Genomic DNA, 27,923 nt, shown 5'->3' with positions numbered 1-27,923 from the left:
CATTTTCATTTCCTTCCGTGCCCGTGTTGGCCCCCGGGTTTCTTATTTTTATCTTGACCTTCTTGATCTAACTAATTTTGGGCTTTAGATTCCAATAGCCTTTTGTACACGTACGAATAGCTCTTAATAGCATATTTAGTTTTTTTTTGTTATCATTGCTTTTAATTAGACGCGCGTATACGTGGCATTGATGTAGTGCCAAGGAAGATCATATAGAATTACTTGCAACCATCGGCCAAAACGGAGCATGTGCGTTCTTGTGTGCTATATAGTTTATTTTTTAGATGATGTTATGGTCATTTGTACCCTTTTATTGTGTGTGGAAGAGTGTCCTCTAATTGTTGTACATGCGGGTTACTCCGAGTTATGATAAAAGTATGCAGGCACAACAGCTTACAACAAAACATAATGCTAATTATATACAGCAAAAGCTGACCATAACCATTAAATTTGAGCTTTCTAAACAATTTCAGTAGCCAATAGCCTAGATATGCGCTAAAAGGAGAGAATAATAATTTCGAAAAACATTTTAAGAGAGAGATAGTGCTTCTAGACCAGTGAGTTTATCGATACTTTGTTTAAATTCGGCTTAACCTGTCGCCTCTTGCTTAAATTTTAACGAGTATTATGTACTAACTACAGAGTCAAAGAAAACAATAGGGCCCCCTTGCGGGACAACCGTGCACGACATCAAAAGAAACGTATTATTTAGCACAGTTCTTTCGGGGCAATAACGCTTCTAGTGCAATGTCACGGAATTGTACTTTTTATGGACTCTCGTTGCATTAAAAAGAAAATTCCCGTATACATACTTAATCAAGAAATGATTCGAAGGTGGCTCCAGTATATAATACTGTGATACCACCATTTGTACTCGGGTATCAATTAAAATCTTGTGTGATGCACACGATGATGTGTACAATATTGTAGACTTTTCTTGGATATCTTTGTGACTCGAATAACACGCGCTGTTGTTACAGCAAACCACATATCTTCTCGTGGTAGCTTCAACATTTATCGTCACGACCTTTCATTAATTTACAGACTCTACAGCGCTGATAGTGACACGATGGGCAGCAAAAAGCATTTCTGGTTATCAAAGTACTCTCTTCGGGACCTTCCTTTTATGAGTGATGCGAAATCCAGTCAGTCTCTTGCATTATACCTAAATATCATACTCCAACAAGTCTAAATGCCATAAAAAATATGTGATTGCCTTTTGTCACATTGATATCATACAGAACTGCCCTTGTTATTGCTACGAGAATCGAGCGGACGAGTAGATATATTGTTAGTGAAGTTTTGCTAGCAGATGATGAGGATCTTTATGAGGAATCGTTCCCCCTTTATCCGAAGTCAGTCCTTAGCCTCCACGCATGATTGAGTATTTCAGTATGATAGACGGAAAGTATCATTGTTAGTCTTCTTTTTACTAGCCTGCAAAGTTCGGAATGCTGTTAAGGATAACAGTAGTACTATTTTTTATGACTTAGGATTATACAAGGGGTTAGCAACTTCCTTTGCAGATGGTGGCGCCTCGGCTTTATAAAATAAATGCAAGTATCAATCGAGAGATTGAGGTGATGATCTCTTTCATGTAACAGGATTTATCAATAGAAGAGGACCGTATATAGAAGTTTACCTTCGCCTATCAGTATATGATCAACCGTACACCGTGTTAAATCTTTTAGACAATAAATGATTACGTTAGTGTGTTGTTAGATCCAGTTGGAAAATTGCTTCATCTGTATTTTTAACGACACCGCAGGTGATTTATCTATCCAAACAAGCAATCGATAACGAACAGAACCAGAAAATGAGGACAAACAATGGGTCAATCAGCCCTTTGTTTCTTCGTATCCTCAATCTTCAATTTCCCAGGTTCGTTTTTATCCAAGGCCTCCTTTTAATAAAATTCATGTGGCGATCGAGCATTTTGATATGATACCTACATTTGTATCTTTGTAAGACAGCGGGTGAGTACATTAGTATTTTAAGGAAATGATTGACAAATACTTCTACCATCCAAGATTATTTCTTCCCGCTCGTTATACCTACACTTTTGTCACCGACTATTGAGGGGCTATTGATAACAGAAAAGGCATCTAGTATAGATGACAAACAGTCAATGGTTCAACGTTTAGGAATTATCTGAGCTAGTATATCATTGATAGTATTTTTACTTGACATAAGAAAGTTTCTAAAATGAAAAAGATAAAGTGTTTCTTTTAGTAAATGGCACGTAATTCTAAACTGGACGATGTTAAAGGATTGTGATGTCACATACCCTACATATCCGTATCCAGTACGCCTTAGACCAATTAATATATCTTTATGAGTTAGTAGCAACTGTCCGGAATTATTAGCTCCATATGTTTCAGCTTCCATAAAGAAAGGTATGAAAGTGGATAATGAGTTTCTTGTTTGCTTTCTACACATTACATGCACCCACATACACGCACACACAAATTTACCATCGTCGTTGAAGCTTAAAAAGCTGTCACTTTTCTGTGATGCAGAACAACAGGATTATCAATAAAAATGGATTTCGCTTTTCCCTTCGAGATATGGTATAATCATACTACTTATGTGCTAATCTTTCAAACAGCCTTTTAATATTTGCGGCAAAAGTGGAAAAGGCCTCGTTATTTTTCGTTTTGTTTTGTGCTTTACTATAGCAGCTAGTGATTGATTTTTGGAATAAAAAACAACAACTGTCATTAAAAGAACCTGCTGTAAGTTTAGAACTAAGGCAGTATGTCATCATACTCCTTTACATATTAAACGGTCCAAAAATATGCTCTTCCGGAAGCATAAGCTTTCCATATCGATAGGCATTACCGGAGAACTTGATAGATCGTGAGGCCACTTGAACGATCAAAGAAGAATCTGACGGTGGTAAACAAGAAACACCCTACAAATTATTTAAGTACGATCTTATCAAATAAAAGTTCCGCTTATGTAGTAATTCCTTCTGTGCATTTTGGACATTTCGTTGTACCTTAATTTGATAGTTTCTCTCTGCCTTATCCCATGCAGCATTGGTGATGGAAGCAATTTCCAGGGCCTCGCTAGGAGTCATGAGGTCATCGCTGTGATCCAAGTAATCGACCCAGATACTTTGCATAAAGTCCGCGTAGGCGGGTCCCTGCATCATGTGTACATGCCATGCAATGTCAAGATTATAATGATGACAATAACAATCAATAAGCCTTTTTTAAAACTCTGCCTATATATCTGTGCTTGTAGATAGGAATGAGGAAGGCTTACCGATTTCTATTGTTGGTAAAAGTGGTATGGTTGGATTTGCCTGCATCAACTGCAAAAATTCATGGTAGCGACGAATTCCTTGAGCCAGTCTTTCGTTGGTCCAGTCTACTTTCAATGCATCATCTACAAATTCAGGAACTTCTCGCTAGCTTTCACCGGATCAATAGAGAACGGTGTTGGATTGCCCATATATGTTGTTTTGATGATAGCGATCAACTCTATATATAAGAATGGAGATTTGGTGAATCATCTACACTTATATATGCGATCAAACTGCTGTATCCTCAAACAGTGATTCAACTGACGGGCCAAGATAATATAAACTCACGTTGAGCAAGCTCTTGATGGTTTTGATCGAGTCCTTTTGCTTTAGACAAGAGAGCCTGTACCAAGTCATCAAAGCTATCGATTGTATCAAAGTTTACTGCCAAGTTGCGTAGCATGACGCGTTCCTTTTGCTAATTTGATTTTCCCTTCAGCATCCAAAATCATTCCCCTAGATAGTATAAGATGCAATATGCCATAAGAAGTCTATTTAGAGAAATGAAAAAAACCAAGAAAAAAACCAGAAAAGGAGAAAAAGGATGACGCGGAAGACCAATGCGATCCAGCTGCTGCCTTCGCTGTCGCAATTCGCTGGTACGGCTAATATGTGAAACAGTAGTGTAATAAGCGTCACGAATTAAAAGAAAACCTACTTAATTTCAAATGCTATATCGGTTATCGAGGATTTTTTTGTCGTTATTTTGATGAGCTACTGTATTGACAAGCATGTATTGGCCAACTGCTGCAAAGCAGCTCCGTCAACGGTAAATTGAGCTTTACAACAGAGACATTCCAGCGCAACACTAGGATTCGTTCGCCATTCGATGTATTGCTCACTTCAAAAACGTGATCGTTTAGCATATATTACAATCTCAGGCACGTGGCACGCCGGAAGCCGACCTGCTTACATTGTGCAACAATTATCAGTTTCGCAATTAAAACACTGAGTAACGGCTTGACTGTTCATAATAGGGAACATCGCCAAGATGATAGCCTTTCCAGTTCTCTTCGGCCTCCTCTATATCGTTAGCGTGCTATTTGAAGTTGAAAGATAGATAATGTAATGTTGTTTTGAATACACGAGAAATGTTTCTTGTGACAGCTTATATAAGAAAACATACAATGCCTTTACTAAAACCGGAAATATTGGAAGTCCCCCTAATAGACGGGTATAGTCATCTTGACAGCGGAAATGGACTGAGCGTATGCGCATGCCGTAGGTATGCAATGTCGGTGGGAACTGCGAATGGTAGCGTTTTCTGACAATTCCTTTCAACGCGTATTAAGACATATCTGTAGCGCATTTCTGCATTGATAAGATAGTCTCTGAGCGCTTCTTTGGTCATTGACCTGCCTCTCTGCTGGAAACGTTCAAGCAGTGACAGGTAGTAGAAGCAGTTCTCGATGGTTACTGTTCGCTATCTAAAGAAGGTCCATAGCAGAATGCATAGTAAGGGGACAGCTTGTGGCCCATGTATTTCGTCGTCGTCGTTACTGTTGTCTCCATAAGAATTAGGGTTACTCGGGATGGTCCAGGGAGTAAGAGAAAGAAGAATTAAAAAAATGACAAGCTAAAAAATCCTAGATAAATATACGCACGTCCCGCGAGTATGATAATTCTTCTCATGAGGCGCAGTAACAGATAACAGTGTTAGCGACACCAACAGTTTAAAGGTCAACAACGGGTGTGTGTGTGTGTGTAATGATGACACAAAAAAGCATTCACGTTGCTCCCATGTTTATGTAGAATTTTTTTTGATAAAAACAAAAGCAAACAAAGAAAAAAAAAGCTAAAGAACGAACACGAGAAGTTAAGGAGAAAACTAGGTAAAAAAGAAAAAGTAATCAGTACAGTGAGACAAAGGGAGAAGCAGGAGGCCGAGAGAAAAGGAGGATATACTGAGAAGGAGGAAAGAAGGCAAAAGAGGCAAAGAGGAGAAAAGAAAAGTGTGGTAGAGATAGGCCCAAGAGAGAAATAGCGGTACGTTGTTGGGTCTGTTTAGGATTTAATTAGGATAAACGTGCGCGCATTGGTTGTTGCTGTATGTTTTGCAGCCACCCTGCCCAATCTCCCGCTGTTCTGCGGCAGTTCGTGAACAAGTGAAGTTTTAAAGTAGAATATGCCGTAATAAAGAAATAATGCCGCTGGGTATAGTATGATGAGATAAGAAACACGGTAGTAGTAATAGCAAAAAATACGCCAGCGAACGTGTTTTTTTTTGTTTTGTTATGCAGGATTCCTGATACTGTACTCTTCTTTGTTATACCACTCTTATTTGTTGTTGTCTTTACAGCAAACCGCCTTCACGCAGGTTGTTTTGGATAATGATATCGTTGACTGCTGCCATGACAAACCTAATCTGTTGCGTGTCTGTCGCGCAAGTAAAGTGGGTGTAAATCTGCTTGGAATCGGACTGGTTCAGCGAGACGAATCGATTCAAGATATAGTCACTGGCTGCATCGTACGTCTCGGGCCCGTTAAAGTCGGTAAAGCTTTCTGCTAACGGGTGTTTGGGTAATTTCTCTTTGAAAATATCGATTTTGTTCAGGAACAGAATGACGGATGTCTTGACGAACCATCGCGAGTTGCAGATCGAATCAAATAACGTCAATGCCTCCTGCATACGGTTCTACAGTAATATATAATATGGGAGAAGGATACAAAATTTTGAGTCTTCAAGCATGCAGTGATAACCAGGCATGTTCTCATAAACTGTAGCAAGGGAGATAGAGAGAGAGAGAGGAGGGCAACATGAAAGGGCGAGGCGCATAAATACAAGGGATGCGGGGGCCCAGGAGACCAGATAACTTACCACAGTCTCGTCTTCAATCAGCACTTGATCGTATTCAGAAATGGCCACCAGAAAAATAATGGCAGTGACATTTTCAAAGCAGTGGATCCATTTCTTACGCTCAGACCGCTGCCCACCCACGTCAAACATGCGGTATGTTAATTCACCAATCACGAAGGTGGTCTCGGTGATACCCGTGGTTTTTACACGGGAACGTAGTACGTCTTGATCCGTTGGTACATAGTTGATATCACCAATACGGTCGATTGAGTCAAAGTAGCTAACACACACGCAAACATACACAATGTGGGTAAAGATGATGACGGTAGCAGTGAGAGGCCACTGACGAGGAAAAGGAAAACTCTTACTATTTTGCTGAATCATTGAGCTGGTATTCCCTGCTGCGATCAAAGACGCTCATCAGATTCGTATCTTTCCACAAGGTTTTGACCGCCAAGGTCACATCGTTGGGTAAAGACTCGCGCTCGATCTGTGAAGGCATTTCCATAATAACACCGGCATGCTGGCGGTTCGCTGACTGCGCCAGTGCTACACCCATGTTATCCATCGCTTCCAGAATGACTCGCATGGACTGGACGGTGTTTGAGAAAATAATTTCCTTGAATGCCTCTCGTTCGTCACGTGAGTAACCACCGTCATGGATCAATTTCATTTGCTTGAGAATAGTCGATTTACCCGACTCACCAGCACCTTTTTACAATTTCAAAGTGTCAAAAAAAATGTAACCATAGCAATCCGAACGTAGTAAAACTGTAACCAAGCAATCGAATAACTATATTACCTAGCAACAGCATTTTGACTTCATTGCGCATGTTGAGCTTGTCTCGCTTGAGCTGATTCTCAATCTCTTCGTTTCGTGCCTTGCCATCGTGTACTTCGTTTGATTGACAGCAGCCCATATTGCTTTTATTACTTTTTCTCTGCTTTGTTCTCTAGTAGCGGTGGTGGTTGCAGTGGTATGAGTGGTAGTGTGTTGTATGGGTATAGTGGTGGTTGTAGTTATGAAGTAGTAGTAGTAGTAGTAGTAGTAGTAGTAGCAGTATGAAATTAGTAATAACGTTGGTGTAAGCGACGAGTCGTATATTTAAAAGAAAAAAAGTTAGAAGAAGAGAAGAGAGGAAGAAAGAAGGTAAGGAATACGCATGTCGATCTTTACGGTTATCGGGTACATCACAACGCACATTCTCGTATCCACACATCATCCACATATACCACATTTCTCTCAGCGACCCCTTTTTCCAGCCCCCAATCCCGCACTCTTTCTTCACTGTGTTCCCCACCCCCTCCCCGACGATGACAACTGTGACCTATATACAACACACACACACATACATTCAACATCATCATTATCATTGGGAAAAGCAAAGAGTAAAAGAGAAAAAGGCCTCCTTCTTATCCCCTTCTTTTTACCCTTTTTCTTCTTTTTGGGTGGAAAAGGAAAGAGAATGTTTTGGTCCAATGCACGAGAAAGAGAACAAGAGCTTATTATATGTACGTTGTTGTTGCTGTCTTACAAACAAACATACTGATGGTGCCACAACACTTTAGGCTGTAATTGCTGTTGTTATTAATGAAATCACCGGAAATCTTTTCCAGTTTGTTTGTGCATTTAGTATAAAAGGAAGTTAACTTTGCAGAACGAGACGACCCGTTTTTTTTCTTTTAGCTTTTATATCATTGTATGTGCTTCAATAAGGTTTAAGGTCTACGTACCGATCTCAATTAACCTTCAAGGATAGAGGAGAGTAAACGGGAAGAGGAGGGGTGAGAGAGAATGTGTATGCCACTACAGGGAGATGAGAATGGACGTCAAATGTAGTAAATTGTGTATGTACCCTACGCAGATAAAGTGCGACATGATGTATATATCACGACCTAGGCGTGTAATATGATTTCCAACCAACTAGCTACTACTAGTGATAGTAGTACATTACCTGTTCCCAACTCCCCTTTTCCACCACCCGTCGTTATAGTCCCCCCATCCACCCATATGACATGCAATCTATAAATGAACTAGAAGTAGCAGCAGCGGTTTGTATAAAAGCTAATAATAGGAGTATAAATCACAATGTATTGAATAGATGCTTGCCATGGTACGCAAGAACAAGCCAGCACATCCGCCGGAGTTTGTTTGTGATGTAAAGTAGATCCATGGCTTCTTTGCAAACTTTGTATAATATAAGAGTGATGATGAGATAATGATGAGAAGAAGAGACATAAATACTACACATCAACCACTCTTTGAGAATGATGTGTGAATCTATTGTTGTGTCGTCACGGTGTATATAAGGCCCAATGAAGATGACGGCAATGACAAAAAGTGATTAGGAGAATCTGTACGTCCACACATATACAGCCCACAAGTGCGCTTATCCTGCCAATACGAAGGTTTCCTATTTATCAATTTTTTTTTTCTGTTCGCAACCCAAGAAAGCAGAGTTTATTCCGCGACCTCCCAAGTTCGTTCTCCCACATAGAGAGCATATACATATGTATGTGAGTGTGGTATGTCATATACATTAGCAGATCCACATGCATGGATCAACACACAACGAAAAGGTTGGTGTCACCCGCACGATCAACTTGCAAGGTAGACTAGTTGGCAAATTTGTGTCACAACCTTGTGCTTCATCTCCATATAAACTGAACTAACTAAATGAAATTACAAGTTTACCCCTCAATTTGTTTTGAGTAGCATTCTTGTACATGCGTTGGACTGCCCGCAAAACCAATGTCTCTTGATGGGTGAAAACAGTTGGAGAAAAGTATATATGATAGTGGCGCACCTGCAGTATTTTTTTGATTGTTTCGATAAATGCAGTATATAACTCAGAAAACATGATCATTTACTACTGTGTTTTCACATACATAGTTTTTCTATAGATGGAGCGTCATCAAGTCAAAAAGCAGCATTGAAATATGTGTGAGTCGATATAAAAGATTAATCCATGATTACCAGAACTTGCTACTATGCAAACAGACAGTTTCGAGATTGCTTTCTACTGTTTAACCACTTAATCATAGACATATTCAGTAAATTTTAATATAAGGTTTTTGATTTTGGTAAAAAATATAAAAAGATTGGTTAATCAAGAAGGGATCCACCACCATTATTGGGGTTTAATGGCTGCCAATATGAAGGCTGCTGCTGTCGTTGCTGGGGCGGTTGTTGTTGTTGTTGTTGCCAAGTCTGTTGCTGCTGTTGTTGTGGTTGCTGCCATGAAGGTGGTGCTGGTTGTTGTTGTTGTTGTTGTTGTTGTAATGGCTGTTGCAGCTGAGCATTATAGTATTGTTGTTGAGGTGGTTGCTGTGGTGTAGGTGGCTGTTGTAAGTTACTGCTAGTAGGAGGATCCGAACGTATGGATACGTTGGATGACAACATTGGATGGTAACTGGGCATTGAAATAGGGGGATTTTGTGGCTGCTGCTGTTGCTGCGATTGCATTTGTGGAGGCTTGCTCGGCAACGGAGGGGGTTGTTGTTGCTGCTGTGGATGCCGCAATTGTGGTGTTTGTGGAACCTGTGGTATTGATGGTTGCTGTTGCTGTAATTGCTGCTGTTGTTGTTGTACCGGAGGAGGATGTGCCTGTGGCATTGACGGCGCCTGTTGCTGTGTCTGTGGCATTGGCTGCTGCTGCGATGGATACACAGACACAGAATAACGGTGTTGCTGTGGCTGCTGCTGCTGCTGCTGCGGTAGTGGTAATGGCGTCGGTGCTTGTTGTTGCGGTGTTGGGAACGAGGGCGCCGATGATGGAGGAGCTGCAGGTGGCGCACCATACATGTTCGACGATGGAGGCGCAGAAGCTATAGGCGCCGACGCGTACATCTCTTGTCTAGGCATAGCAGGTGCTGATGCAACAGGTTGTGCAAACATGTACGGCACAGGAGATGCACTGGCTGGTGAGGCACTATAATTGTTTGACGAATATGACGCCGCTCTTTGCATCGGTTGTTGTGGTGGAGGTGGAGCAGTCGGTTGTTGCTGTTGTTGAGGCTGATGGTTATAAACTGGCTGGGAAGGTATATGAGACCCACTATAGTTGGTATAAGACTGCTGCTGCTGAGAAGGAGGAGGAGGAGGTGCTGGCGCTTGAGGTTGTGGGGGAGCAGGATTGGAAAAACTAGCTGTAGGTTGAGGTTGAGGAGGACCAGAAACATATGACTGCGATGAGGTGGAGTACGAGCGAGGTGTGATGGGCGAAGCAGTAGGTTGATGATAGGCAGTGCTGTAGTAAGGCGGGTTATTGTTATTTGGTCCTCCACCGCCGCCGCTAATTGACATTTCGCGCGCCTTGTCGGCCAAAGTAGACATGGTCGTATCGATTCTCGGTGCAGACGGCATTGTCGGTGTCGGTGTTGGTATAGTCGTTGCCGTGGTAGCAGTAACAGCAGCAGCAGTTGACGAAGTATACTTGCTCAATTTTTCCTTAAGCAACTCTTGTTCCCTGCCACTGCGTTCCGTTTCTAACGTTTCCGCCATGCTTTCACGCTCGCGTGCACGCTCATTTGTGAATTTGCGCGTGTTACTGATTAAGGATTCAATCACATCGCAAAGGCTGGAATAGAATCCGATTCCCTTTCTAATGATATCAAGGAGCCAGTATTAAAAAAGTGATGATAACGTGTTAGACATAAACAAACCTTGCAGGGAGTATGTATAGCAATTGGCTCCTTTTCCTCCTCATCTCTTGTGAGCGATCCCGTCAAACTAAGGCCCGTATATTGAGTATCCATACCTTAAACCTTCTTTGGTTTCAAAATAACCTGATTGCGCTCGGTTAAACCGGTCAACAACATTGCGTCGTTGCCGTTCAGCAGTTTCCCAACGTTTTTGCAGCTTTTGTGCTTCCTCTCCATCCATCACTGACTTGAACGCCGTCGTCAGTTCCTGGATCACCTGTTGCTGCTGGTGGATCGATGCGGTGATCCGCTGTTGATGTGGCCGAAACTTTTCCAATTCAGAGCTAAATATCTGTTGCTCAATATTCACCGTCTTTTTGTTCAATATCAAGAGTTGCGAAATATCATCTTGCATTGTCTATTATACAAGACATTGTGTGTGTGTGTCAATACGTGAATCTAATTGATTGGCGAGCCTTCTCTTCCAGGAAACTATGAGAGCGACCCACATCCACCTAATTAACTCACCTTTTCTTTCAAATCTTCAAATGTTTCACGACGATCGTTTTCCATCTGTCGAAGCTTATCCAAAGCCGCCTCCACGCGCTTGATCTTGATTTCCATACTCTTGCTGCTGATACCAACATCAATTTCAAGATCAAGTAAGCTATTGACACCACTTCCATTACCGCCATTGGCTTTATCGTTCAACAATCCCGCCAGGCTTTCGGTAAACACGGTTTCCAATGGCTTGCTCTTGCCACCTTGACGTAGTACTCCGATATCTTGGGCAATTTCGTCATACTGTCGTAGTAGCTGGGTGTCCGATTGTGAGGCACTGCTCAACGACTCTCGATGATTACGCAGATCCTGGCGGAAATCACCCGTCAACAACCCTGATGGTTTTTGTGTCCATTGGTCGCCATATTTTACCTATTAAATTATTTTGGGTTCTCCTGTCAGTAAGGAATGAATTTACAGCAGCAAAAGCCCTCTGCCTTACTGCAGAAGCTCCTTCAATTCTCCTCTTACCCGCATATTTTCACATTCTCGCATCTCTTGATCCAACTCGAAAGATGCTTGATCCAACATCTGTGCAGCGCGCGACTTGAGGCCATCCAAGGTTTCGATCAACTCACGAACAGTCGTGTTATTACTCGACTCTTCGCTTGCCAACTTGTCCGCCCACCCACGAACCTCCGGTGTTGGCACAGCAAAGCTATCCAACATGGCGCTGTCTGCATTGCCCTGTTGCTTAAACTTGTCTAAAGATTTGGGCAGCTTCATATACTCAAGCGATGCATTCAGTTCGGCTTTTGCAATATCCAAGCGTTCCGACTCTGCTCTGACCAGTTTCGCCTTTTCCTCCGAGTACATGGAAGCACTCTCGTGAACACTCAACGGGATCAGGCGCGTAAAAATATCACCGCCAATGACCTTGCTGACCTCGTTGGGGCCATAGAGTTCCGAGATGGGCACGGGCTTGACGGCCTTGAGACGGTCGATAGGGGTTAAAATCGCATCCTTGGGAACGTGGTCGTGATAAATCATGTCGTTGTCACGCGCCGCGGCTGTATGCTTGTCTGCCAATGTTGCTGCCAAAGATTTACACAACTCTTGCAATACGGATCCACAATCTGCCGGCATGGTATGCATGGCACTACCAGTGTTGCTGTTGTTGTTGTTTTGCCCTGCGGCATTGAGTGATGACGCGCCACTGTTGACCAGCTTGGTGGCTTCCTTTGCAACGGTTTCAGCTGCTGCTAAGCGTGACACTTGTTCACCAAAATTCTGATCCAGACCACAGGCGGCTGCCTTGTGTTGCTGTGCCAATGCCTGATAATACTTGTGTTTAATCTGGGCCATCAGCATCCAGCTCTTATCGACACCAGTGCCGCGACTGATACAATCCTGGATATCGTCCGTCAGACTTCCATACACCCACGCCGCGTGGCTAGCCAGCTTGGCCACAAGACTACTTTTTTTCTTTTCCCTCAGCGAGTTTTCCAAAAAGCATTCATGTGCCTGTGCCAGCATCAGCTCGGTCAGCATCTTGACAGTGTCTCGGTTCAGGTCTTGCGAAGGTGCGTGCAGAAAATTGTCATTGATATAGAGAAACATTCCCGCAGATGCTTGGAAGAAGTTGAATGCGCGTTTACGACCGTCGGCCTCGGCCCGATTCTGCGCTGAGGCAATAGCAGAGAGGGTTGAGGCTGTGTTGAAGATAACACTTGCTTTCTCGTATGCAAGCGAGTATTGCGACGTGGCTCGGCCATTGAAGGCATCGTACCTGATTTTCAAAACAAGAGCATCGGATTTCTATTTTAGTCTCTTGTCGTTATTCTCATTAGGCATTTTATAATTGAAAAAGTTAAAAGTGGTTATTTTTACCAAGTAAATAGTATCTTGATATGTTTTTCGTCCACAGGAAACCGCAAGTCCAGCAATTCGAGCTGACCAAAGTATCGGTAGAGCAAATCACGCCCAGTTAAGTCCTTGCCTGCACCACGACTATCTTGTCGTAACCGGTTCAAGGCATATGTTTCTTCGCCGTACTTTTCGGGATCATCCTGGTAAACGTGCGCAATCCATTGTTTTAGAGGATGTATCCAGTCGACATCGTCAGTGCGCTTAAATGGCGCACTGATAAAGGGTATCTGTTGTTGCGCCATTTTGCGAGTGGAAATGTAGGTATGAATATAGAGATATTATGCTGTTATTTTTTTGTTCCAGATTATAAGTGTATATGAAGTAGATATGCGTGAGTTTGTTTAAACGCAAAGGGCCCTTTTCGGTGGGGCCGCTGGGTTTTATGAGGTACACAGCACCCATCAATGCAGTTTGACTTTCAATTTTTTTTTCGCGGGAAACAACGGCGCGTGTAGCCTGGTCAGCACGTTGTTGGATTAGAAAAGCTAAGGAAGGGCTAATAATCACTTGTTTTTTATATATACAAGCTCTGTCTAACCACTTAGCATCCAGAATTCGTTTGGATCTCGAGGAAATAACTATAGATACAAACGAGGAAGATCCCATCGCCGTGAGAAAAACGTGTAATTGTAGTAGTAGGTATTGGCATAATATCGATCAGAGCTTTACTTTATATGTTGGATGTAGCAGAGCATAAAGAGCATATCTAAAAGAGGTGACAGCTAACATATATTATTGCTAATGGGTTGCATGCCTGTTCCTCTCTTTCCGCAACCTTTCATACCTACTAAGTATCAATATTCAGACACCCATGTAGTAGCTTGTTGATATAGTAATCAACTTAACAAGGTACGTGTGACACTAAGGCCAATAATTGTCTAAGCGGTAATTCCACTGTTACTTTCCCCATAAGCGAAAGGAATTCTGGATTACAGAGCAGGGAGGGTACATCTAATCTTCTTTCATTAAGTGCTACCTCTCTGGCATATTGCGCTCCAAACATCATGTTTACCTCAACTTGTGGACAAATATGCTCCATGCTTCGTCTTTCGTCTTCTGCTCAAAAAATATCTTTACGGCTTGCCGCTCCTTCAGCTTCTTTCGTGGTAAGAAACCGATAACATTGAGCTTGTTTGACGACAAGGTTGGCTAATGTCATCACTGTCGGTGTGGTCGTCACTGTTAATATCATTGGGCTTTTACCCGAGTGAAAGTAATCGAAAAGCCTATGTCAGATGGCAAGTGTGGACGACAAGCGAGCTATTGGGCTTAGTAAGACCAGCGCACATCATGCGCTTAACCAAATGATAGCCTATGTGAACCAAGTCCTCTCCTCCCCAAAGTCTATTACTCAAACGATAAAGACTCATTGTCCTCTTGCACACCGTACTCCTTAAGGCGTAGATGCTTCTACGAAAGGAAAAGTCAAAACAAGCGTATCAATAGAATGTTCTTTGCTGTCGTCGCTGTTGTTGCTGGTGTTACTACTGTAGGCTAATTATCATAAATACGGCAGGTCTCGTATACTATTGTTGTTGCATGGTTACGCCCACTCCAGCAGTTCTAAAAGCAAAGGTAATTTCTCCACGAGGCAAACCAAAAGCTTTAGCTGCAGGTATTTTCCCAGTTGTTCAACCATTAACGTTCCGATTAAGAAAAAAGGACAAGTGTGTGGCTGCCACGGCTAGTAGTATCTGTTGCTTTTACATTTCATACTTTGAAAAGCTGAAGATCTTTGAATCACTTGAGCGAGTTTTATCAGCGAACTATTATAAAATTAAACCACATCGTTTGAGAAAAGAATTAAATAGAACTGGATGGGTTAACATGCGTTGACAATAATGAGTTTATCGTAATTTCAGAATTTAGCTGCAGCGGAACGGTAGAACGGTAGTCACGCGGATTTCCTCGCGCTAGGCTTTTGAATGTGTGAGCCTATTCGTCTCTTCCTTCCTTTATAATATACTACTACTACTACTTTTCTTTTTTCTTATATATGAAGAATGAGCGTCGCAGGCTCGACATCATCACGCGGAACACATTCTCGATCACGCTCCAGGTCTAGATCACCACCATACAACGATGGCCGTTATATGCCATCACGCTACAGCTCTCGATACGATTCATACAGCTACCGACCTAGAAACGCAATGTCTAACGCCATTGACGATTACAGAGAGTTACGAGACCGAGACCGAGATCGAGATAGAGACAGAGGCCGACTCAATTTTCGAGACGACAGATATCTGGCACGCGGCAGAGAAAGGTTTCTAATTGGGCTCTTTTTTCTTAATTCTTTAATTATACCTTTCCTCTCTCTCTTCTTGATGATCCCACTGAAGAGGGATGTTTAATTGGCTGGAAGAGAAGACAAATTGGATAGTTGATGCGACCAATGGACGAATGATATCTGTTTTACTGATGCAATAGTATAATTGTAGGGATAATCGATATCCTCCGCGGTATTATCGCGATGACTTGCCACCACCACACCATTATCCACCGTCGTCTTCAATTCCACGAGAATATCCAAAACCGTCGTCGAGTGCTTCAGTGCGTCGAGACAGTAAGCATTTTTGAATCATCTTAGAATTAAAGAAAGGAAAAGAAGATTTAAAGTTTACATGTGGTGTTGGTGGTGACCTAAATAAAACCTTGTGTAGCAAGCAGCGAAAGATTGAAAGAGCCAAAGAACGCAGCACCAGCAAATTTCAACAAGGACGTAAAAGATGACATACGCATGGGAAACACCGGCCCTGACTCGTACACACCTCCACCTCCACGCTACAACGATTGGCATCGCGACCGTGACCGTGATCGTGAAAGAGAACGACGGTATCGGGACGACTGGCGAGATATGGACATAAGAGGCCGTGATCGGGATAGGTAAAGCAGCATATAGGCACACATTCCTTTGTTCCTGTCTGGGTAACATAGTCCGTGTTATTGACTATTTTTTCTCTTTCCCCCTTTCTTTCTCTTTTTCTCTTCTTATCCAGTTATATGATGCGATACGACAATCCGGCATACGGTCCACCTCCACCACTCGCACCGCCATCACTATCAATGTCATACCCTCCATCCTTTGGCGGCGATTCGTACCGGCCGGACCGTGACCGTGATCGAGACATGCCACCCTCACCTGGCGGCCCACACCTGCCATATTATGACAGAGACCGGATGGATGATCGCGACTTTTACCGACATGTGCCTCGTAATGGACCTCCCATGGATTCGGATCGTTATCGCGGGCGGCCAGCGCGTTCATGGGGCCCTAGCTCGAGTCCAGCACCCTCTGTGCTCGGGCCCATCAAGGCACGAGAACGCGATCGAGAGCGCGAAGGAAGCATTAAAAGTCCACGCAGCGCAACTTCAGCGAGCGGCATGCCGCTGTGGGCACCGGTTCCGCAGTCAGCAACAGCAGCAGGAGCAGGACAACGTCTGGGAAGTGGTGGGCGAAGAGAGGATGACAAGGCAGAGTTCCGTTCGGATGATACAGACAGAATTTCTGGATATGGTAAATGGGGATCACTTTCCGTTTTTTATGCAATTATTACTTGGCGGCAACCTGATTGATTCCTTTTTTTATGCTCTCTTTTTTCTTTCTTCTCATTGACCACCCCGTTTCCTTCCCCTTTTCAATTACCAACCACAAAACACCCGGTTACTTAAACAAACAAAGCAGACGGCGACTCTACAATGACAACGCCCAAGCGAGGCAATACACCGGATCGTAAAGAAAGCGACAGACCTGAGTCGGACCGAATGTCAATTGCGACTGGTGAACGAACGTCACCACCGCCTTCTTCAAACGCATCCGAGATTGCAGAAGTGTCGAAAGCAGAATCAGAAACCAGCACTACACGGTCTGTTGTTGAAGACGTCCCTCGTGATTCTGGACTCGACGTCACAGTCAAGAAAGAAGAAGAGGACGAAGAGATGGTCGAGCCATCACCTGTGATTACTACAACAGCACCAGCGACACCACCACTGCCGGCAGAAACAGCGACAAAACCAGAGTCAAGGACAGAACCGACAACAGCAGCAACATCTGCAAACGAGTCAGCCCCACCTCCGCATTCTCCACTATCAGAACCTCAGACACAACAGACGGAAGTAACAGCAGCAGCAGGAGGAGGAGGAGGAGGAGGAGAGGGAGAAGTCGACAAAAATGTAAACCCCGAACCTATGGAAGAAGATCCGTCAGGTGTGGAGTCGAATGTCGAAACCAACAAAGCTGCTGTAGAAGATGTGAACTCTCACGCGTCACCTCCTTCTGCTACTGTTCCAGCTATTTCGGCAGAAGCGAATGCTGTTCCTGAGTCATTACCAGCTGTTACCACTAAAGATGTTGAAAAGACTCAATCTCAAGCACAGAAACAGGAGCAGGAACAGGAACAGGAACGGCCAGCAGAACAAGCGGTAGCAGCAGCAGAGGCGCCAAAGTTGAATGGCGAAAAGCAGTTGTCTCAACAAGAAATCGTCGAACGCATTGACCAGATTGAAAACGATATCACCATGTATGAGGAATTGTTGGAACAACTGAATAAACGTGAGGAGGAAGGCAAAAAGGAATCCAACGACGAGCACGAAACGGTATCAACGACCGGTGGAGAACTTGGATCCCTCTCAGCAGCAGAAGAGCAAAAGGAACGTGAAGAGGAAGAAGCTGCGAAGCAGCAAGCGTTGCAAGTGATCAGTGAAGAAACGAGCCGATCACAACACATAACTGATATCGAAAATCTTTCTTCGCTCAAGACATCGCCTGTGATGCGCAAACGCCCTCAGCTTCTCATCAACCAAGTCCGCTCCAACGACGAAACCGACGACTTACTGTCAGAAAAGCTGATTGCTGATAACCGCAAGGTTGCCAAAGAAAACTCAAAGATGATTGGTGGATGGCAGGGCAAGCCAGACACGGCAGACGATTGGTCCGATGAAGAAGAGTGGACAAAGCCCTTGTATCGCACCATTGACGAGTTCCCGTGCTACAAGGAGAATGTCAAGAACTTTGACAAGGTCAAGGTGTCGATTGCCAACAGCATGGCGCAGCACAAGAAGGCATTGAAAAAGAAGGAAATGCGCTTGAAGAAGGAATATCGAGAACTCTACGAAGAGTGGAAGCAGCGTTGCTTGACGCTGGATCGTATCCGTGACCATGAACGACGTGCTTTTGAGAAATACACATATCGGTCTCAATCGCGCCGTCGCACGGAAGAGGAAACAGAGGAATTCGTGGATGGCGTCATTTTCAACAGTGATCATGATGCGCTGCGGTTTGGCACAGATGGTATTGGCAACTCATATGGTGGACCGACTCAGGGCGCGTGGACATCCGACGCAGCTCGATCAGAAGCAGAGCTGCTCGAGATTATCCAGTCGCTTGAGTCTGCTGATATGCGAAACCCCGAATTGCGTGCAGCCAAGACGACAGCCACCATTCCTGCAATGATTCTCGACGAAAAGGAGCGCATGCGTACATTCGACGATCGAAGCGGACTTGTGATGGATCCTTTGACATACTATCACACTGGCCCTGAAACGGAAGATCACTGGACGCAGCAGGAAATGACGGCCTTTATGGAAAGTTACATGCAGTATCCCAAGCAGTTTGAAAAGATTGCCGCAGCCGTCCAGACCAAAACTGCTCCTCAATGCGTCTTGTTCTACTATCGCAAAAAGACCAAGATTGATTTCAAGGCACTCGTTAGCAAAGGGAGACGTGGTAAGGCCGGGAAAAGACGAGATCGTTTGGCTGCAGCTATCAGACGCGCTACTGGTGGTGGATCGTCGACCACGCGCAAGGGCAAGAGCAAGGGCTCTGCTCTGATGACGGATATCGGTGAGGCTCAAGTGTCTCGAAAGGCGAAACTAAAAGAGACAGAACGTAAAAGTCGCGAGTTGCGGGAGTTGGAAGAAGCAAATGCATACTGGGATGGTGTTCATGAACGTCGGCGAAGCAAGCGTCCTGGACCTACGCCTTCAGCCTCAGCACCCACAGCCGCTGGCCCGCAGACATCTGCAGTAGTCGGAGCAACAGGTTTGGCATCAGCCGGTACGGAGGAACTCGACAAGACGCGTGGCGATAAGCGAAAGCTGTCTCGACGAAAGGGGAGATCACCTAGAGGTTCTGCTAGTGCTGCTCAAGTCGTACCAGGCGAGCCCCCAGCTAATAGCAACAACACTAACAATAACAACAGCAACAACAACAACGAAGAGTTGATGGATGAAATGGACAGTGCGGAACGAAACTTGGGAGGTGCGGCAAGATGGTTAGACAAGGATAAAGAAGCAGCCATTGAAGCATTCAAGGTACACGGTCGCAATTTTACGCGTGTGGCAGCGCTTGTTGGAACAAAGACTGAAGACCAGTGTCGCAACTTTTATCACAACTATAAGCGCAAGTTTGGTCCTTATGCGTTTGATGAAGAGCCCGAGTTGACCACTGGCGCTGTAGCCTCATCGACAGCAGCAGCGTCAGCAGAAGCTCCGATAAAAGCGTCTCCTGCCACAGCTGCTCCTGGTCCTACTGGTCCTACCACTACAGCGATGGTTAGCGAGACCACAGGTGCTCGACCGGACTTGAAGGCGGAAGAGGAGGATGCGGCAGCAGCATTGATGGGTATGTGTAGAATGGGAGCAGCTACTCCGCCGCCAGCAACACCCAGTGGTGCTATTACTACTGCTGCTAGTCCTGCCGCTGATGCAGCAGCAGCAGCAATGAAGCCAACGCAAGGTCATACGCGTACATTGTCGACGACCCAAATGGACGATCAGCGCCAAGGACGAGGATCCACTTTGCCTGCTGCTGCTGCTACTATTACTACTACTGCGACTAGTACATCAGGAGGAGGAGGAGGACAACAACGACGTCGGCGAGCACGTACTTCATCGGGCAAAGCTGTTGACAGCGATATGATGGACGAGTGGATGGAAACGGAATTTACTGCGAATCGACCAGCACGCAGACCTGGACGACCACCTGGGTCGACCATGTCCTCTGATCCAGTGAAGCGTCCAGCCTATTCGTCCTACTGGTCCGTCTCGGAACGCAGTGAGTTTATGCGACTTTTGGAGAAATATGGCTGCGATTGGGATAAGGTGGCGAGTGCATTGACAACAAAGACGGCGACGCAAGCGCGGAACTTTTATGTCAACAATGAAGAGAAGATGCAACTGGATGAAATTGTGAAAAGGCGCGAGCGAGCTCCTGAGCAGCAGCATCCACCCGCTATCACTGCTACTGCTGCTACTGCTCATCATCACCAGCCTCCTCCTCCTCCTCCTCCACCACCGTCATCGCAACCACAAGCGCAACAACAACAACAGACACCTGCACACCCACCACTGCCGCCACCATCGCAAGAACCAGTAGCAGCGTACGAGGATAGTTCAAAGACGCACTTCCGAGTAATGCAAAATTTACCATTCCATCAACCGGTTGCACCAGAGCAACATCCACCTCCACCTCCACCACCCACTTACGCAAGCCCATCTATGAGTGGTGGTGGTCCTCGCGTAGGTTACTTCACGCCGTCTCCCCCTGCACCACCATCAGCAGCAGCACGACAGCATCAACAACCCGGGGTGATCCATGCTTATCCTCCTTCTCATCCGCCCCCACCTCCCGGATACTCAACAATGCCTCCACAACATCCACAACCTCAATCATCACCATCCATAGCAGGCTATCCACAACAGCAACAACAGCCGCCACCGCCATCGCACCATCCTCAACCACACCATCACCACCACCATCATCCTCAACAACAACAGCAGCAACAACAACACGCTCATCCATATTCGCACATGCACTCCGATAGATCGGCACATCCATTGCAACCACCGAGCCCGCATCCACCTCCTCCAGCAAATGTATCATCCGAGCCTGCGTCCTCTTCGGTGACAAAGGTAGCGGATTTGTTGAACAGTGATGAACCTAGCGACTCGACAAACCAAAACAATTGGGAATCATGGTTTTCTTAGCATGGCTTTCATTTGTCCAATTAATCCTTCTTCTTTTGTACATTAATATATTAGTATAAATACATATATACAACAACAATTCATATTCCACTTTAATCGAACGAAGAAAAAAAACCAGAGAAAGAAAGGGTGGTGCCATATCTTATACCCGTAGATAAATAGATGGATAGATGGACACACAATGGAAACAGTAGAATGATAAAGGGGAAGGGCGTAACGAAAGGGCCACCTATCAACATCATACCCAGTATGTAGCATCCACATTGCATATTATATGCACTGAGGTAGATGCGCTATTCTGTGAGTATGTAAGTACGCATCGTCTCTTGACATACAGCATTCTATGTAGTTATCTAATATGACCCATTATGCGTGTCCGTATTGAATGAATGAATAAATGAATGAATGAAGGATGGTGCTATGTGGTGGCGGCACGTGAAAGAATTAGAGGGCACCATTTTTGGGACATGGAGGTATTGTCCCCTTACTTTTGCCGAAACACACAAAGATGGGCTCCTCTCTTTTCTGGCCTCTGCGTTGTACAAAAATTTGGGGTGGGAAGGGAAGGGGGGGGGGTTCAGACGGGCGGGGGGTGAGGAGGGGGTCTTGTCCATCAGGGATAGCTTCGAAGCAAAGAAAAGCAAAAGGACAAGAAGGCAATCAATTATAGGAGCTGCCCCGTTTGCCTTTTTATTTAACTAACGCCCTTTTACAATATCCAGTCTCATTATATATTACTTCTTTTCTTCTTCTTCCTCTTCTTCCTCTTCACCCTTTGCCTTTCTACTACTCTATATAATCAACACCATCCTTACTTTTCAATAGAAATTCTTCTTTTTCTTCTTCTTGCATCTTTTTTCCTAAATTCTTGTCAATCAAGTTCATACATGGAGCCTGCACCGCCACCCGCCGCCGCAGCCTATTCATCACGCCTCACGCGTTGGTTCTTTCGATCCAGCAGCAACTTACAGCAACAAGCAGCAGCAGCAGCAGCAGCAGGTGACGACTTGGATGACACGAAATCATCCATTACACAATTCGGTGTGCCCTCACAATTCGATGATCTACAGCACCAAAAGGGGATCAAAAGCAACAGCTGGTTCAACCACGATGCTGCTAGCCACCAGAGCAACAACACCAAAAAATCCGTTCGACGTATCGCTTCAGCGCCTAATGCTAAAAACATGCTAGAAAACAAGAAGCAGTATCACCACCAGGAAACTCCGCCGCCACTGCCTTCCTCAGGTTATGCACACCATCACGATCCTAATATCAAGCCATCGCCACTGTCATCCACAACAACGCTGGCGACGTCTCGGATGGGCAGAAGTAATTTGAATCGATCCGAAACGCTTAAATTGAATCGACGCTCCTATGCAGCGAATAGCGTCAAAGTGCGTGAAGTCCAAGTAGGACCGAGCAGGTGAGTCCGTTACTATACAGAGAGGCTAATTGACCAGAGCCTTGGTTGCTAGTTCTATCGTGTCTCCCAGAACAAAGGTTAACTAATGGTTCCATTGCATACATAGTTTCTCCAAAGTACGATTATTAGGCAGAGGCGACGTTGGCAAGGTTTACTTGGTTAAACAGAAAGGCACCGAGAAAATGATGGCCATGAAAGGTATGTAATATCAATCAAGATAATAAAAAGTATTTCCTTCTTGGTACCGTTCGCTCTTTCTCTCTCTCTGTGTATGCGTACAGAGGAGCCTCCCCACCTAAAGAAGATATATAACCCCTTTTTCGTTAACACACAATCTCAACCCCTGAAAATAAAAAACTATTATTCTAGTCTTGTCAAAGAAAGAAATGATCCGACGGAACAAGATCAAACGAGTTTTAGCGGAACAAGAAATCTTGGCGAGCGCCAATCATCCGTTCATTGTGACCCTCTATCATTCGTTTCAAAGCCAAGACTTCTTGTACTTTGTTACTGAATATTGTATGGGAGGTGAATTCTTTCGAGCGCTTCAATCTCGACCAGGCCGGTGTCTTAATGAAGAAGGGGCGAAATTCTATGCTGCAGAGGTGATTGCTGCACTCGAATATCTTCATCTGCAAGGCTTTATTTATCGCGATCTGAAACCTGAAAGTAAGTAAAATGTACACTGCCATGATTACCACTACTGGCTAGTTACTACTACTATACATATGCGGGAAACAAAAAAAAAAGGGCACACATGCACAATATACGTATGATGATGTATATATGTCATATCGATCAGTAGATTAATCAAATGCATACTCATTCCTGGTTTATTATCATTGTTGTTATTCTTGCAGATATTTTGCTGCATCAAAGCGGCCATCTGATGCTGACTGACTTTGATCTGAGCAAACAATCAAACCCGCCATGTCCACCAAACATTGTCAAATCCGCCTCTCCTCATATTGTATGTTGTTATTGTTGACACACGCGCCCGTGCGTATATTATGTTACTCTTTTAATTAATTATACAACGCTTGCTAACAGCAAACCTTCTTTTTCTCTTTGTTTCTTAGCCACCTTCCATCGACACAAAAACGTGCATTGCACACTTGAGGACCAACAGCTTTGTGGGAACTGAAGGTAAATTCTTCATCAACTACTGCTACTCTAAATTACACGATTTCCTCTCTCTCTCTTTATTTATTGCTCCCCCATGCAGTATACACTTCTCCTTTATTTTTATTACCAGATTGTAGAATTAGTATTAGTTTCGTGAGGAAAACGTTTTGACATGATTGTTTCCGTTTGTTAGAATACATTGCGCCAGAAGTGATCCGCGGGTGTGGCCACACAAGCGCAGTGGATTGGTGGACACTAGGCATTCTAATTTTTGAAATGTTGGTAAGAAACAAGCAGAAAAGTTATACTTGCCCCTTGTTATTTGCGTTGTTACTATTATGGTTGCCACGGTTACGTATATTGCTATGGCAACGACACTACATTCGTTGTCATAGATATTTGTTGTGAAGCGCTATGGCAAGAATATCACTTGTGCAAAAAAGAACGATTCACTCATGAGGTACATGGTGCTTTAATTTTTAGTATGGGACAACGCCCTTCAAAGGCGCAACCCGCAACGAAACCTTTTCGAAAATCTTGCATACGGACATTATTTTCCCTGAACGGTCGACAGGCTCGTATTTCAAAAGTAATAACAATACCAACAGTAATCAGCACTATCCGAGCCACACCAGTCGACGTGCCAAAACTGAACCGCAGGCGGTTTCAAACAATTGCAAAAACTTGGTTCGTCGTTTACTCGACAAGCAGGAGGATGCTCGGCTCGGCTCGCGCGCAGGCGCTAGCGATGTCAAGGCCCATCCGTTCTTTCGGACGATCAAGTTTGCTCTTCTAAGGCATATGACACCACCCATCGTGCCTTCGCAAAGTATTCAAAACCCTCAACGCCCCTTGCATGAAAGCGTGAGTTTGGATCTTGATCGTGATGCGCCCATCGAAGCAAGTAACAGCAATCCCTTCTCAAAGTTTAATTCTGGTAAGGTGTACAATCTCATAAACAAGTTTGCTTTCATGTCTACTCGTTTTCTGTGTGCTAACATTTGTTCATGGTTGTTGTTGTTATTGGCGTTTGCTGGCTATTTTTCTTAGTGACGTTATACCATGAAGGAGACTCGGATTCGGAGACCATTGTCTTTTCGGAGGACTAAAGAAATTGAGGGCTGTGCCCCATCATCTTCAAACGTGTGCCTCTCGTTTACTCCCTAATTATTGTTCTACCATATACTCTTTTCTCTCTTATTTATACAAACACACACAGCATTCATCATCGTGCGTTAGCCCTCCCACCTCCGCTCCCTGCTTTCTCACTCACTCACACACTTTCTCTCTATAAATATTTGTACAGTAACTAAAAAGAACTCCAAACCCGTATAATTCGTGTTTTTTTTCTCCTTAAAATATACAATGGTTGGGTCCATGCGCTCGTTTAGCTTGACAAGCTCGCTCCACTTTTTTTTTATCAACTCCTTATTTTTATATCGTCAGGACTTGCTTGTTAACTTGCTAATAACTCCATGCACACATACATACATCCTACACGCTATCGCATTTACTATCTCCCCCGCCCTCCCCCAAATTCTTTCTCCTTTTACTCTTTGCAAAAAAAAAAGTGATCGAGAAAGAGAAAGTGACAGTTTTTGCTCCTTACTGCTAACAAGTATTTCCATAATCGGTGTTTTGATATCCTTTTCGCATTACTATTGACATAAATGCTCATACAGATCATTGGGTGCTTATCTGTTTACATTCATAGCTGTCAGCAACTGCGATGACGTCAGTTTTACTGATGATTTCGCAAGAATGGATATATGTGATCTTTTCCAGGATATGGCGTCAACAATATGGAGGTTGTGTTTCTCTCATGCAAAATCATTTTAAGCGCCGCAATCTTATGCATTAGCAAGATGACATAGAGCACTTTCTAGTTCCAATGGTACAGGGTGACATGGAGAACTTATTGTGGGGGCTCTAAACAAGTCCTTTTACGTTATCATTATTACGCAAATCACACAAAAACTAAATAAATTTGAAAACTAGAGAAGAAATCCTTGAATTTCGCCAATTCGCCACTACAGTTCTGTTTCCAGTACTGACTCGGACCAAAAAGCACCGGCGGGATCTACGATGTTCAAATTGTCATGGCTGTCGAGAAAGTGAACAAGGAGATACATATGTAGCTCTGACAAACTCTTATTTCAAAAGTAAAAAGAGTATAAATGTTTCTTCATCAACACAAGCACTTGAAGTAACTATAAGAGTTACGCAACATCTGTTATTTCCAGTTAAATCCCTGTCGTTGCAAGAACAGCTCTTGTGCATATAAATATATTATGCATTCACATTAGCAATGGAATTGAGTTTTCCGTACGACCATAACTATATGAAGTATTTTCTTCTCTATATAAATTATGCTGCCCTCAACAACCTGGATGCCAAAGTGACTGCTCTCACTGCCTCGTTGTCGCCCTATAAGCTCACATGAGCGGGTACCTTTTCTGTGCTACATCATTTGGTCCGCCATCCAAAAGACCAAACGCAGACGCATGAAAAAGTGCAAACACGTAGCTATTACGATTGCAGCAAGTCTGCCCAGCTCTAGGGTGTCTCGGGACACATCGTTTTAAAAAAAACCACACTCAAAACATAATGTGTAGTACTGCTTGTGTGTTCAATTGAAATTACGGAATCGACGTAACAGATCCCCTCAAGAGACGATGTCCCATGGGTGATTTGAACAACAACTTTCCGCAGAGTTTATAATTCGTGAGCTAAGCGTAACTGGGAACTGTAGTCGCGGGGCAGCCGTCTCGGACTGTTGCGATATGCTTTCATACATTAGTTTTGATAGCGCAGGCCTTGTTTAGCTCCAGTGTCGAGTAGAGGGGTACGCGTCGTCATTGCTAAAGAGAAGAGAAAAACATCGTAACAGTCGTGTAGAGAAATGAGATTAGTGTGTACGCGTAGCCTGGAGTGTGCACATTGCGCAGGGAATCCCTATGTCTCGGGAGATGACAGACCCATTGCTCAGCGTGTCTAGTGTGCTTGTCAGTGTAACATGGCATGACCTGGGTTGGCAGTATGTATTAGACGCTGTCAACTCTCTCTCTTTTTCCTTTTTTGGATCAGCTAATCGAACGAGCAATAAAATAGATTTAAAAGCAATGCTTGGAAACAAATTCTGCTACTTTGCTCCCCCTCCCTGTCACACTTTTTTTCCTACTCGCACTGTCACCTCTAAAATGAAAGTACTCACAAAGATGTCGACGGATCGTGCAGGCCGCGTTAAGTAGCCAAAACTAAACGCAGCAGCAGCAGCAGCAGCAGCAGCAACAACAACACAAAGAGCGTCGCTGACGACTACTTCAAGAAGTTAGCAGAGAAGAATGACGAGTACTTGGAAAAAAAACTTGCTCTTTTTCCCTATTTTACATATTTTTAATAATCACTTAGTATCTGAATCATAATACCAGCATTGCGCTGTATAGAAGCAAAAGACAAGCCTTTTTCTGCTGTTGTGTTCTCAGCGTCTGTTCTAGTAACTCTTTCTTTTCTATCATGCCTTCCTTTGCCAATATAGACAATGATTGTGGTAAACGTGCAATTGACAAGGTCAGATTCTCACAAGGAGGGGTATAAAGATAATGCCGGTTGACAGCATTAAAATCCATGATTACTAGATATTTCATAATAGTTTAGTAATAAAACGGGTTATTCAAAAAGAAGAGCTATGGTGGCTTTTCATCATAAAGCGACTCCTCCTTGCTCAATCCATCCACTGAACGTATTCGAAGTGGACGTAGGCCAAGAGCCGAATCATGATACAAAAGACAGTATGTTAGTTTCGGCGTGTGCTTAGAAATGCTTCCAAAATTACTCATGAATGAAACATACTGCAGTAACGTAATTATGATTTAGTGGCAACCAGACCGGTTCTACTAGAGAAAACAGTCGGTCACTATGGCTGAAAAGACACGAACAATGCGTACTCTTTAAGAGAAGCAGTAAATACGATGCAGGGACACGAAATAACATAACAAAACGGAATTATGGTTTTCCACATTTTCCCACAGTCCTTCAACTGTTTGGGTTTTGTAACACGATGGAGACTTGTTCGTAGAACAGATTATGAGGTGCACGTGTAAAGCATTGAGGTTTTCCTCTTACTCTCGGGAGTACTACTAAAAGCACAAAGTGTTATCACGATTCACAATAACAGCTGAAATTGGCTCCACTGTAAAGCTCATTAT

General features: G+C 43.9%; 8 protein-coding genes across 8 annotated transcripts; 2 read left to right on the top strand and 6 right to left on the bottom strand.

The window, feature by feature from the left end:
- Positions 1-2,773: 2,773 nt before the first annotated feature.
- BDB00DRAFT_872028 (uncharacterized protein) lies at positions 2,774-3,713 on the bottom strand (the record flags this gene model as incomplete). The annotated part of the gene is made up of 5 exons (XM_053126905.1): positions 2,774-2,914; positions 3,002-3,148; positions 3,271-3,276; positions 3,427-3,488; positions 3,599-3,713. 5 exons carry the CDS (start codon positions 3,711-3,713, stop codon positions 2,774-2,776), a joined length of 471 nt encoding a protein of 156 aa, XP_052980052.1.
- A 1,890-nt stretch (positions 3,714-5,603) lies between these two features.
- Positions 5,604-7,027, bottom strand: BDB00DRAFT_762950 (guanine nucleotide binding protein, alpha subunit; the record flags this gene model as incomplete). Its single annotated transcript, XM_053119365.1, has 4 exons — positions 5,604-5,945; positions 6,129-6,387; positions 6,476-6,818; positions 6,910-7,027. 4 exons carry the CDS (start codon positions 7,025-7,027, stop codon positions 5,604-5,606), a joined length of 1,062 nt encoding a protein of 353 aa, XP_052980051.1.
- Positions 6,816-7,592, bottom strand: BDB00DRAFT_821610 (uncharacterized protein). Its single transcript, XM_053123406.1, has one exon. It carries the CDS (start codon positions 7,343-7,345, stop codon positions 7,061-7,063), a length of 285 nt encoding a protein of 94 aa, XP_052980050.1. The 5' UTR covers positions 7,346-7,592; the 3' UTR covers positions 6,816-7,060.
- A 1,583-nt stretch (positions 7,593-9,175) lies between these two features.
- Positions 9,176-10,992, bottom strand: BDB00DRAFT_354608 (uncharacterized protein). Its single transcript, XM_053117058.1, has 2 exons — positions 10,868-10,992; positions 9,176-10,802 (listed from the first exon to the last, which is right to left on the bottom strand). The coding sequence occupies exon 2, from the start codon at positions 10,609-10,611 to the stop codon at positions 9,214-9,216; it is 1,398 nt and encodes a 465-aa protein (XP_052980049.1). The 5' UTR covers positions 10,612-10,802; positions 10,868-10,992; the 3' UTR covers positions 9,176-9,213.
- Positions 10,799-13,546, bottom strand: BDB00DRAFT_354599 (BRO1-like domain-containing protein). Its single transcript, XM_053117057.1, has 4 exons — positions 13,143-13,546; positions 11,784-13,041; positions 11,280-11,684; positions 10,799-11,169 (listed from the first exon to the last, which is right to left on the bottom strand). Exons 1-4 carry the CDS (start codon positions 13,421-13,423, stop codon positions 10,840-10,842), a joined length of 2,274 nt encoding a protein of 757 aa, XP_052980048.1. The 5' UTR covers positions 13,424-13,546; the 3' UTR covers positions 10,799-10,839.
- Positions 13,547-15,728: 2,182 nt separating this feature from the next.
- On the top strand, positions 15,729-21,188 carry BDB00DRAFT_354589 (uncharacterized protein). Its single transcript, XM_053117056.1, has 3 exons — positions 15,729-16,067; positions 16,181-16,698; positions 16,867-21,188. Exons 1-3 carry the CDS (start codon positions 15,922-15,924, stop codon positions 21,165-21,167), a joined length of 4,965 nt encoding a protein of 1,654 aa, XP_052980047.1. The 5' UTR covers positions 15,729-15,921; the 3' UTR covers positions 21,168-21,188.
- On the bottom strand, positions 20,953-21,530 carry BDB00DRAFT_821598 (uncharacterized protein). Its single transcript, XM_053123405.1, has one exon. The coding sequence runs from the start codon at positions 21,429-21,431 to the stop codon at positions 21,210-21,212; it is 222 nt and encodes a 73-aa protein (XP_052980046.1). The 5' UTR covers positions 21,432-21,530; the 3' UTR covers positions 20,953-21,209.
- Positions 21,531-22,198: 668 nt separating this feature from the next.
- Positions 22,199-24,918, top strand: BDB00DRAFT_975158 (kinase-like domain-containing protein). Its single transcript, XM_053129907.1, has 10 exons — positions 22,199-22,371; positions 22,498-22,590; positions 22,697-22,788; positions 22,960-23,259; positions 23,451-23,560; positions 23,670-23,736; positions 23,909-23,997; positions 24,199-24,281; positions 24,351-24,652; positions 24,766-24,918. The coding sequence occupies exons 1-10, from the start codon at positions 22,352-22,354 to the stop codon at positions 24,822-24,824; spliced, it is 1,215 nt and encodes a 404-aa protein (XP_052980045.1). The 5' UTR covers positions 22,199-22,351; the 3' UTR covers positions 24,825-24,918.
- Positions 24,919-27,923: the final 3,005 nt, after the last annotated feature.

This window comes from Zychaea mexicana, assembly GCF_025766255.1.
Source record: "Zychaea mexicana strain RSA 1403 chromosome Unknown BDB00scaffold_33, whole genome shotgun sequence".
NCBI classification, from domain to species: domain Eukaryota; kingdom Fungi; phylum Mucoromycota; class Mucoromycetes; order Mucorales; family Lichtheimiaceae; genus Zychaea; species Zychaea mexicana.
The sequence above is the reverse complement of the archived record's forward strand: the minus strand, read 5'-3'. Positions and strand labels throughout refer to the sequence as shown.